The following is an 11,473-nucleotide window of genomic DNA, read 5'->3' on the forward strand; positions in this document are numbered from 1 at the left end:
CGGAATCCTTTCTTGTATTTTTGTTAGGCCCCGGCACTGTGTTTCTAGACGGCTAAAACAGCACCGAAATGCAAAGGCCACATCGCCATTTAATGCCCCCCCTAAAGTGAGCTATCCTAACCACTACCAGTAAAAAGGGAAAATCTTAAACCTCTCCCTTCTTACCCTGTGTAACTTTCACATAGAGATCGGTATTATTGTGTACATTTAAAGTTTAAATTTGTTAACGTAAGTTCAGAGCTGTGACTTCATCCCGGGTCAACCTAAAACCCAAACCACTAGCGAGTGTAATCTTTCTCGTTTTGTGCCAAGTTCTGCCAATTTAGCTTGAGTAGCTCTGTGATTCTCCAAGTCGCCACTAGATGGAGAGCTTTTTTTTTTTTTTTTTTATCATCTTGGTTAATCTCAAATGAGTTACACAGTTGGTCCTTGTATATTCGTGGTGGTGTATTTGTGAATTCTGCAGATTTGCCTACCGGCTAAAATTTGTGACACCCCCCCCACCCACCCAAGTCGGTACACGGAGCACCTTCCCTGTCATTCGGGGACATGGGCGGAGGGGCAAAGACTTTGATTCTCCCAACATGCGGGTGCCCAGCTGAGCTTGAACAAAGGGATGCTCTGCCTTCCGGTTTCGGCTCTCACACTGTCATCACATGTCTGTTTCACGGTCTGTTTAGTGCTACTCTTGCAGTTTTGCGCTTTCTGTTGGTGACCGCACCATTTGAAATGGCCCCCAAGTGTAGTGCTGAAGTGCTAACTAGTGTTCCTGAGGGCGGGAAAGCCGTGATGTGTGTCTGGTGGGGAAAGGAAGCGTATTAAGCCGCTTCTTTCGGGCATGAGTTGCAGTGCTGTTGGCCACAAGTTCGGTGTTGTAAACCGACAACGCACAGGATGGTGTCTTCAACACACGAGTCAAGATTATGTATTGAGTTGTTTACAAAAGTGTTGCCACTAGAGGCTCCTGGGAATCTACCCCCTGTGTGTCCTCTAGGAGCGGATGATTCAGTCTCCACCAATTCGGCGTCTGCGGAGACTTTATGGACCTTAAAACTACCACGAGTAAGAGAACCCACTGCACTTTGTCCGGTCTTCGAGCTCCGGTTGTCCTCCCGGCTTTTGCGCAGGCTCAAACAAATTCCTTCCAACCCCTTCCTCTCCCAATTCGTGTACAGTGTCCTTTCACTTTTCAGTTCGTTGTCCATAGTAGTGTGAAAAGTTTTTACAAAGAGAGGGGAGAATTTTTGTGTTAGGGGAAGTGGAACAGTGGCCCAGAATGGACGTGTTGGAAGAACCTGACCATCGTAAGAGAGGAGACTTTTTGCTTTCTGGTATTTTTGACATTGATGCAGTCTTGTCCTCCGCGTCAGTGAAAAAATAATGGAGCGTTGAAGCAAATAATTAGATCTCTCCGTACCCTACGTATTGGAGTCAAACTGATTGCTGTTACTCTTAGTTTGTAAAATGCACCAAAATTTATCACAGGCCATTCTCAACACCAGCGCACTGTCCTCAACGTGGCTGGGTTTGACATGGGGCTGTGGCTTGCCTTCCGCAGGCTCTGCAGCTCGACATCCCAGACTGTTCTGTGCTATTCTTGGAACATCTTTGCCTGCATATTTTTTTCTGCCATCCTGTGTGCGGTGACCTGGTCCCTCTGCCCAAAGGAAACCCCGTGTTGAAGTAGGAGACAGTCCATCTCCATCAAGTGGGAAACCCTGAGCAGTAGTAGAGCCCTACCGTGATGGAAGTCTCTGGGGTGAAAGTTCTACGAAAGGGTTCATTTTCTCCGGAAACAAACACAACTTCACAGACTGACATACCGTTGGGTTTCTGTGTCACAGTGGGAAGAACACCCGGGAGTTGGTTTAAATCATTCACTGGTGTGATTTGAGTTAATCTCTCTGAGACCATTTTTTCCTGTATACATTGGAGGGTCAGGGGTTCCCCCTGTGTCTGAGTTTCTGAGTCTCTGTCCCCCCTGTGTCTGAGTTACTGAGTTTCTGAGTCTCAGAAACCTGTTTGTTGACTCTCCTAACCCAAGCTCAGCGAATGTCACAGAGACCCAGGTTTACGGGGACCAGCTGGGTCAGAAAGACCCGTGTCACTGTCCAGTGAGGAGGGCTTGGGTGACCTTTCCGGTTCCTGACCTGGGACCTGCTTCACTGACAGCTTTCAAGTCCCCCTCCCCCCTCCCCAGGCCCTCCCACCCCCCCTCACATTTCTAGAATTGGAATCTCTGGCCTCAGAGAAGTTGATGTGACAAGGCAGCCATTTTTACTTGTGGACTGACTGATCACTCCCACAGGAGGACCACGTTCCTGTCATTTGGGTTTTCAGACCTGACTTAGGGCACGTGAGACAGAGCCTCCGGTGACAGGCCTCTCCAATGTGGGCGAGTCAGTAGGGAGAAAGCTGAGGGGACGCGACCCCTATCTACTCAACTTCTAAGGGAGGCTTCGAAAGTCAACTCAATTTAGTCCTTTTTGGATAAAGCAGCTGGGGAGGGGCGTCCAGAGCGTCAGACCTGTCCAGAGAGCCCCCTGACTCTCGGGGACCAGGAGGGTGACAGGTTCTGGGATCTTCTGGAAAAGAGGATTGTGGGGGAGGGGTGGGCCCTGGCTTTTCTCCTGCCGGAGTACAGGCTCACGCACGTGCCTTGCCCATTCCGGTCCCGTTTCCCCTTCGGGACGGCCCTGCTTTTCCCTTCACTGAAGTTCCTTCTGTTGTTGCCGGACGCTAATTTTGACATACCTGACGTCCTTTCACTTGAGATTTAAATACTCTTCAGATTGAACACATCCCCTTTCAGATATTCTGAGCAAATTCCTATGTTCTTTCTACCTCTCGTAATAACGTTGGAGAAACTACTTTTGGACCAGCCAGCCAGGGATTATTCTATCACGTGGGCCACAGTGACTGGGACATAAATAGAAAGGGTTAGGTCTACTTTGAACCGGTTGGAGAGCTACCATTTTTAGATTTTTTTGTTTTTTTTTTTGTTTTTTTGTCTGCTTGTGAGATGCCAGGTATTTTATCTGGATCAGAAATTATCCTCATAGATATTCTAAGGATCTGGAGGTCAGCTAGGTGCCACTGGTGTCCTTTTATTTTATTTGTTCTACCCTTTTCCCGGGGACAAGGCTTCCCGGCCTTCCAAGCCCGACTCCTGTCCAGATTCCCCTGGTGGGTTCAGGAGCTGGTCTGTGGCCTTGATGAAGCAGTGCCTTCTGGGAAAGAGGGAGCCAAGGAGGTGCCCTAGAGAAGCAGTGCACCGAGGAAGTTCGGCGGATCCCTCTCCTTCGGGTCTTGCTCCTGTAGAATCATCCTGGTGCCCCAGGACTTCCTGACCCAGCGCCTCCCCCCTCGACGGGGGTGCGGGGAAGCCGAGGTCCGCACCCGAGTCCACCGCCGGCCGCAGGCGTCGTCCCTGACACGCGGCTTCACCCGGCCCCTAGCTTGTCGGGTTAGCCCGGCCAGAGTCCGGGGCCGACTCTCCTGCGGGGTCACTGGCTATGACGCTCTGCTCTCCGTGGGCCTCCACACACCCCTTCACCGTCTGTAGGATGATTTGGAGTCTCCGGTCCAGGGCCAGCAGGTGGGGCTCCGTGAGGACGGGGCTGAGCTCGTCTTCTAGCAAAGACTCCCGCATCACGTCACTGAGTCTGTAGTCGCCTTGGGCCAGCAGCTGCAGGTGCGAAAGCGTTTTCTTTTTTATCCTGGAAGGACAAAGTCAGAGGAGGCAAGTTAAGTAAATGCAAAGGGAAAAGCCTGCCTGAACTCGGTTCCCCGCAAGCAGCTGTTGTAGCCGATGTCCTGGGAGCCGCCTTCCCCGGGGTCATTTTGAGCCCATTTTCACGAAAACCAGGGAAAAGGAAATAAGCCGCATTGAATGGCATCTCAAGGAGATTTAAAGCCAACGAGAGAAACTTCTGGCAGGTGACATGACGAGGACGTTTGCCATCTCCAAAGCCAGCCTCCAGGTTGTTCCTTGCCAACTTTATACGATTTCTCTGTGTCAGCTTCTTGGAGGGATGGCGATGGGGTGGAACCAATCCGGGCTTTAGGAATTTGGTTTCTGCGTATGTGGGGATCCGACCTGCACTCAGATGTGTAAGCGGCTTAATTGTCCGACTGGCTTTCTCAACAGCCACTGCCTGGCCTGAGGAGGACAGGGAGGGATGGAGGGAGGCACGCTTAAATGAAGCTAGGAAGCAGATAAAGACCATGCTTCGCTCTGAGTTTCCCAGCTGGAGGTGAAAGGTGGTTTTGCTAGGCGCGCGTCTCGGGATTTCTAGTTAGATCTGGATACCGCACCTGAGCAGGTGGGCCATTTCACGAGCCTGACCTGAGCCCCGGAGAGGTGTGGAGGCGGGTTAGACATTCTCTAGAGAATGGCGGCCGCACAAAGTCTAACTACCTCCTTTCAACCTGACGTGAGTTTATGGGACTTTTTTTTTTTTTTTTTTTTTAAGATTTTATTTTTAAGTACTCTCTACACCCAATGTGGGGCTCGAACCCCCAACCTGATCTGAGATCAAGAGTCGTGTGTTCTACCAACTGAGCCAGCCGGCCGCCCCGAGTTTATGGGATTTCCATCAGGATCTTAGACCTGTGAGCAGGTAGTAATCTGAGCTTCTGTGAGTGCTGAGCGAAGCAGAGATGTGATTAGTCCCGTTGACGACCCAGGCTTTGCAAGAGTGAGATCTCTGAGTGGGTTAAAGATTCAAGTTGGCAACCGGAGGGTTTGCAAGCCTTGAGGTCCTCAGTCATCCTATGCTGAAAGGTGAAAGAGGCCGTTGCTGGGGACGGTTCTGTGGCTGTACCAGAAAGAAGGTCGTTCCCTTCATCCTTTCCACCGGCGTCCTAGCGCACCCTTGAGACCTTCAGAGCGTGAAGAGTCGCGATCGCGACCTGCCCCGGAGCTGAAAGCTTACCTGCAACACTGGGACAGCGGTGACAGGATGGAGAGTTCGTCCTGGGAGTGTCGTCCAAACCTGGAAGGGGACACGGGCTTTCAGGGTGGCCTCCTTCTTAATGGTTGCCTCTCTCCTCTACCTCATCCTTGTTTTGACTCACAGCCCTGGGGTAAGACGCCGGGGATCGTGTGGCTTCCTCTCCAGCCCCCTCCTCAATCAGCTCACAGAAGCCTCTGTCCAAAGATGTGCATTCATTCGTTCATTCGTTCATTCATTCCCTGACTACAGGGGACCAGGCACTGAGGATGAACCGTGTGTTCTGCCTCCAAGACTGAACCACACGGTAAAAAAAAAAAAAAAAATACGGAAAACGTGAGTCTGTTTCACTAACGCTCCCAGGTAGGAGGGGACTCTAGCGTCACTTAGCAAAGAGGAAGAGGAAAAGGAAGTGGAAGGAGTGGGGCAAGGCGGCCGGAAACGGGACGGGGAAGGGCCTCCCGTTTGCCCCGGGCAGCCGCACCAGGGCCACGGCCTCGGCCCACTTACCCTCTGGCGTTGTCAAGGTGAATAAGGAACCCGTCATCCCCAAATTTGGTGAACATCTCGTAATGGTGACGGTCCATGTTCCCTGTGAAGGAGGGCAGACGCTGCGGACCTCTGAGCTCTCCCGGGCACGGAGGCCTGTCACCGGCTGAGGCTGGACTCGGAACCCAGGGCCACAGGCTGTTTCCCTGGGGTCCTGAGTGGAGCCGCAGAGGGAGAAGGGAGCCAACCCAGGCAAGCAAGCCCTCCGGTGGGCCGTTTTCACACCGCGTGCCTGCCTCCCGAGTGACGTCCTCTCTGAAGAGGGGAGCGTGGGAACTTCTGTCGTCTGGGACCTGGGCCGCTCCCCAGTTCACTCAGTCCTCGCGCTCCAGGCTGCAACTCTCTTCCGCCCAAGGTCACGGCAAATCCCAGCCCAAGAGCGGGGGCGGGGTTGGGGGGGCCGCTGCGCCCCAGGGCCCGAGCCCGGGGACCTACCTATCAAGAAGTCGAAGATGGCCATGTCGATGATGTTGAGGAGACGGCGGCTGCTGTTGTATGGGTAGATCTGTTTCACCGTGTCGCAGTACAATGGATTGACCTCCCACCTGAGGGGGAGAAGAAGTCCTGGGGCTGGAAGAGCCAAGATGGCAAGGTGTTGGGGGTCCTTCTCACACCTCCCCTCGCCCCCTCCGATCCCTGCCTCCCCGATCCCACCCTGGGCTGCCGGCAGGTCCTGGGCATGCGGGTGGTAGCTGGGGACACAGGAGGCCCCCGGGCAAAGACATGTGGTGGGAGGGGGGCTGCAGACCCCACGTGGGGCGAAGAAGGTTCTGGGTCCTGAGCATCCACTCTGCTGGGCGCTATACTCCTGGCTGGGATACCGCGCGCCAGAGCCTGCAGCTCCTGTCACCGAGCCTCCTGGACCCTGGCCCTGAACCATTCGGAGCCCCCCTGCCAGGCCCCCCAATTCTCTGTCACCTCTCCCTTTCCTATGCTCCTCTGCTAGAATGCCCTCTTGTCCCTGTCCATCTGCTGGGCTCTGACCCTGCCTTCATGAGTCCCCGAGGATCTGTCCTGTCCTCCAGAAACCCTTCTCCACTCACTTCTCAGCAGTGGCTGGACGGATGAACCTATGCATTCCATCACCTGCTAGAAACTGAGCGCCTGCTGTGGGCTTGGCCCTGGGGGAGCAGCCAGAGAGAAGCAGGCGTCCCTCCCATGGGCTCCTCATGGGCTCGTGTGTATGACGAGCAGCTGTAGCACCGTGTTTTCATACTCAGGCTTCTTGTCTGACCACCCCACTAGGCTGGGAGCCTCCCGAGGGGAGAGCCTGGGTCTTTGGTTTCCGTACCCCCTGGCACCCAGTACTGGGTACACAGTAGGCTCTTTGTAACTGAATCCATGAGCGAAAGGGGGAGACGAGGCACAGCTGGTTCCAGAATCCATGTCAGGCAAATGGTCGGGGGCAGCTTCTGGGGTCCAAAAGCCAGGCTAGCCGCCAGGCCTTGGGACAGGGACTGTAGCCACTGTCAGGGACAAGCCTGGAGGGCCGGGGGCAGGGCACTGTGGCCAGGGGGCCAACTCACTCCTCTTTTCCTGCCAGCGAGTAGGAGCGGATCCAGGGGTTGGGCACAGACAGCCTGGGGGCCAGGTTGAGGGACGGCAGGAAGGCGGAGAGGGAGCCCTCCAGCAGGTGCGGGTTACCGCAGACGGCGTATTCAGTCTTGCACATGTATGGGCACTTGGCAAAGAAGCACACGTTGCTGGCTGGAGGGTGCGGAGGAGAGAGAGGACTAAGAGAAGGGGGCAAGGCCATTTTCCAGCGCCCCCCCCCCCCCTCCCAAATCCTCTAGGAGGGAAGGGAAACCCTGAACTCACAGCTTGGGAAGAGGCAGAAGAAAATATTGCATTTCCAGATGTCAGGGCTTGTGAATGCTTTTTTTTTCAATTTATTTATTTTGAGAGACAGAGCCAGCGGGGGAGGGGCAGAGAGAGAGAGAGAGAGAGAGAAAGAGAGACGGGGAGAGAGAGAGAATCCCAAGCAGACTCCATGCTGTCAGCTCGGAGCCTGAGGCAGGGCCTGAACCCACAAAGCACGAGACCGTGAGCTGAGCCGGAACCCAACAGTCGGACGCTTAACCGACTGAGCCTCCCAGGCGCCCCGTGAATGCTTTTAGACTGGGGATGCTGGGTACCAATTTTCAAATGTCTCAGGACAGAGGAAGCGTGGGACCCCGCCTCCCGGCATGCCATCCGTGTGATTAGAATGTTCTTTGTTTGCATGGGTAACATCTGATGCCGGGGAGGCTGGCGCTGTAGCTCACGCCCACACAGCCTGCTTGGCATCTCACACGCATGATGCTCGGGGGGCACCAGCGGGGGAGCGTCCGGGGGCAGCATATACCCATCCCGGTGGCAAACCCTGCTCCGGCCAGTACTCCACCTGGAGAGACGAAGAAAACACTCTGCAGGATTTCATTCTTGGTGACCTCTAGGATTTCCTTGGTGACATTGACTAGCCTCCCCACTGTGGGTGGCACTCGTCGGAAGTCCAGAATCCTGAAAGAGACAAAGCCTTGCTCAGGGAGGGCGGTGGTGGCCCGTTGGACGTCGACTGCCATTCCCGACCACGGCCAGCCGAGGGCGCTCTGCGCTACTGAGCTGACCGTGCCCAGGGCAAACCCGTATCGGACGGAGTGGAAAAGGAATCCCAATTCCGGCAGGCCTCCTGGGCAAGCCTCCGCACAACGCAGGCCGTGTCCTAGGTCAGAGCTTCTCGTAATTCCATGTACGTAACGAGTCACCTGGCATCTCGCTCACTTGCAGGCTCTCAGTGGGTCCAGGGGGGAGCCCGAGATTCGGCATTTGTGAAAAGCTCCCGGGTGGTGCCCCCCGGCGGCCAGTCCACAGAACACGCCTTGAGTAGCAATGCCGGGCAAATAGGAGGGGAGGAAGTTTAGGACCGCGCTTTCACCTTTTAACATCGTTTCACTTTAAGACTCCTGGGGTACATGGGGGTGGATGCCTTTTCCCCGTCTCCAGAGCAGGAAACTAGAGCAAAGGGCAAGGTCAGCTCCAAGGTGGCAGCCTGAGCCTCCTGGCAGGGTTAGTTTTCTCTCTAGGTCATTCTTCTCATTACCTTAGAAACCTTGTGTTTTTCAGTGGTGGGGCTGAGTGAGGAAACGCGTTGGGTTCAAGGGCAACACTGAGGTTCACGAATGCCAGAAGGAAGAAATGCCAGGGGCTTCCCACCTGGGGGTCTGCCCAGCGCCCCTCTCTGGCGGTCAGCCCTCCAAGTCCACGCCACGTCCCCGGGGCCCGGCCCTACCTGTCCAGGTGGAAAGCTGCAATCTCAGCGTTGTGTCTCTGGAAGTCGATGAAATAGAAGAAGTCGGCGGGTGTCTCTTCATGTCGCTGCTGTCTGGAAGGAAGGGAGGAGTCACGCCCTGGACTCAGACTTCAGCGGGAGCCTGAGAAGAGAGCTGAGAAGCGTGATCGCAGGGAAGGGGAAACATGCTTTCATGCTTTTAAGGTCCGTGTGCATGACGGAGCGGGACACCACGGTCGGCCTGCGGCTCCCTGGGCCGGGGGCAGACCTGCAGGATTCTCCCCGGAGCTTGTCCGGCAGGCACTCCCCCTACCAGGTCTCCTGTTTGAGCAACTTTGGAGACAGCGGCTGATTCTTTGAAAAAGTAGTTGAGTCCAGGGGTGCCTGGGTGGCCTAGTCGGTGAAGCGTCCGACTTCGGCTCAGGTCATGATCTCCCGGTTTGTGGGTTTGAGCCCCGCATCGGGCTCTGTGCTGATGGCTCGGAGCCTGGAGCCTGCTTCGGGTTCTGTGTCTCCCTCTCTCTCTGCCCCTCCCCAACTTGCACCTGTGCACTCTCTCTCTCTCAAAAATAAATAAATTAAAAAAAATTTTTTTTAAAAAGTAGTTGGGTCCGGAAGAAAGACAGACATCCTTCAGCAGGTGTACACAGAAGAGAACAAGCGGCTGGCACAAACCCAGGTGTCAAGGGTTAGGGGTAGACGAGCAGGCGGGGCGGTATAACAGGAACAGTGCCCTAGGGTTATTATATTTTTTTTAAATTTTTTTTAACGTTTATTTATTTTTGAGACAGAGAGAGACAGAGCATGAATGGGGGAGGGGCAGAGAGAAGGAGACACAGAATCCAAAACAGGCTCCAGGCTTTGAGCTGTCAGCACAGAGCCCGACGCGGGGCTCGAACTCACAGACCGCGAGATCATGACCTGAGCCGAAGTTGGCCGCTCAACCGACTGAGCCACCCAGGCGCCCCGGGTTATTATATTATAGTTTAGTACAACTGATATTGAAGAACAGAGAGGGTTCAGGTCTTAGGGTGACAGGGGTGAGTAATCGAGCCTGTCTCCTCAGAGAAACCTCAGTTGGGTCCTGAGAGTGAGCCCAGCCAGAGGCTCGAGGGAGGCTGGTGCAGAGGAAATTGATTTATGTACATTTTAAAATTTCTAACGGATTCCTGAAAAGCGACAGCCTGCCTGGGTGTGATGGGCCGGCTGGCGTGTGTGTTCAGGAAGGTGCCTCGCGGTCATCACGGGCAGCCTGGGTGACCTGCCTCGACGCTAAGATACAGGACGAAGACCTTTGAGCAATCGTGTCACCCATCGTGTGGGACCGCGAGAGAGCTGCAGAGGCCATCCACGGGTAAATAAGCACAGTGTTGCAGAAAGCTGTAAACACACAGCCCCAGCAATTGAAATAGTGACGTGCGCTTTGCCAAGAAACACAAGTCCTAGAAACCACAGCGAGACGCTGCCCAGAAGCAGGGATTCTATTTAAAAAGGGCGCAGCCACATTTAGTGGACCGGCCTCGGTGCCCAGGCCTGCCCCGCATCTCCTCACCAGCGTCGCCTCTGGATGTCTGGGCAGCAAGGACCGTCCGTGTGTCCCAGTCTCCAAATTTTAATTCCTGAAGAATATCCAGAAGAATACATCCAGGCATCCATCCCTAAGATTACACAATCTTCCGGCCCTTTCTAGAATTTTCTAAAGCATCTTTTCCCTGTTTTTGTAAGGCATATCTAGATGTGATTTTAAACTTGAAAATCATTTTTACCTGGGTGCTTCTCAGGCTTCGGCAAGCGCTGACGTATTTCTCAGTATATATATTGCATATATCACGTGAAAAATATAATCTTGAATTATGGTCAGAATTGAAATCATCTGAAGACTTTTTTTTTTTTAATTTTTTTTTTTCAACGTTTATTTATTTTTGGGACAGAGAGAGACAGAGCATGAATGGGGGAGGGGCAGAGAGGGAGACACAGAATCGGAAACAGGCTCCAGGCTCCGAGCCATCAGCCCAGAGCCTGACGTGGGGCTCGAACTCACGGACCGCGAGATCGTGACCTGGCTGAAGTCAGACGCTTAACCGACTGCGCCACCCAGGTGCCCCTGAAGACGTTTTTAAGAAGGGACGATTTTTTTTTTTTTTACTGTAAGTTACATGTAGAAATAAACGCATGCTTTTCCAAGGAAAACATTTTTAAACGATGCTGTTTGGGTTTGGACTAAATTGCGTACAGATGCACAGTTGCACTTTGCGATACGGTGTAAGAATAGACACAATGTTGGAAACTTTTGCGTTACGCTCAGAGAGATAACCCTGTTCGTTTGAACAGTCTTTGTATTTTGTTTGTTAAGTGACGGGGCAGGCAAGTACTTCCTGTTCTTTCCTGCAGGAAGACGTGGCCCGTGTGAGTGGTTTTCGTCCCCACGTATAAAAAGTCACAGTGAACCTCCTCATCCGCTCTATATTAGCTTTTGTTTTAAAAGCTCACAGCCAGGGGCGCCTGGGTGGCGCAGTCGGTTAAGCGTCCGACTTCAACCAGGTCACGATCTCACGGTCCGGGAGTTCGAGCCCCGCGTCGGGCTCTGGGGTGACAGCTCAGAGCCTGGAGCCTGTTTCAGATTCTTGTGTCTCCCTCTCTCTCTGCCCCTCCCCCGTTCATGCTCTGTCTCTCTCCGTCTCAAAAATAAATAAACGTTAAG

The 11,473-nt window shown here is 53.8% G+C and overlaps 1 protein-coding gene across 1 annotated transcript in view; it reads right to left on the reverse strand.

The window, feature by feature from the left end:
• Window positions 1-3,087: 3,087 nt before the first annotated feature.
• Window positions 3,088-11,473, reverse strand: part of FAM20A (FAM20A golgi associated secretory pathway pseudokinase) — a 14,080-nt gene continuing 5,694 nt past the window's right edge. The window contains exons 4-10 of the mRNA XM_040452203.1: window positions 8,773-8,865; window positions 7,888-8,003; window positions 7,031-7,211; window positions 5,940-6,049; window positions 5,466-5,547; window positions 4,938-4,997; window positions 3,088-3,719 (exon numbers count right to left, since the gene is read on the reverse strand). Coding sequence (XP_040308137.1) covers window positions 3,455-3,719; window positions 4,938-4,997; window positions 5,466-5,547; window positions 5,940-6,049; window positions 7,031-7,211; window positions 7,888-8,003; window positions 8,773-8,865 — 907 coding nt within the window. The 3' untranslated portion in view covers window positions 3,088-3,454. The remainder of the gene's footprint in view (window positions 3,720-4,937; window positions 4,998-5,465; window positions 5,548-5,939; window positions 6,050-7,030; window positions 7,212-7,887; window positions 8,004-8,772; window positions 8,866-11,473) is intronic.

The sequence above is a fragment of the Herpailurus yagouaroundi genome, unplaced genomic scaffold (genome assembly GCF_014898765.1).
Source record: "Herpailurus yagouaroundi ecotype Mexico unplaced genomic scaffold, PumYag 206, whole genome shotgun sequence".
Classification (NCBI taxonomy): Eukaryota; Metazoa; Chordata; class Mammalia; order Carnivora; family Felidae; genus Herpailurus; species Herpailurus yagouaroundi.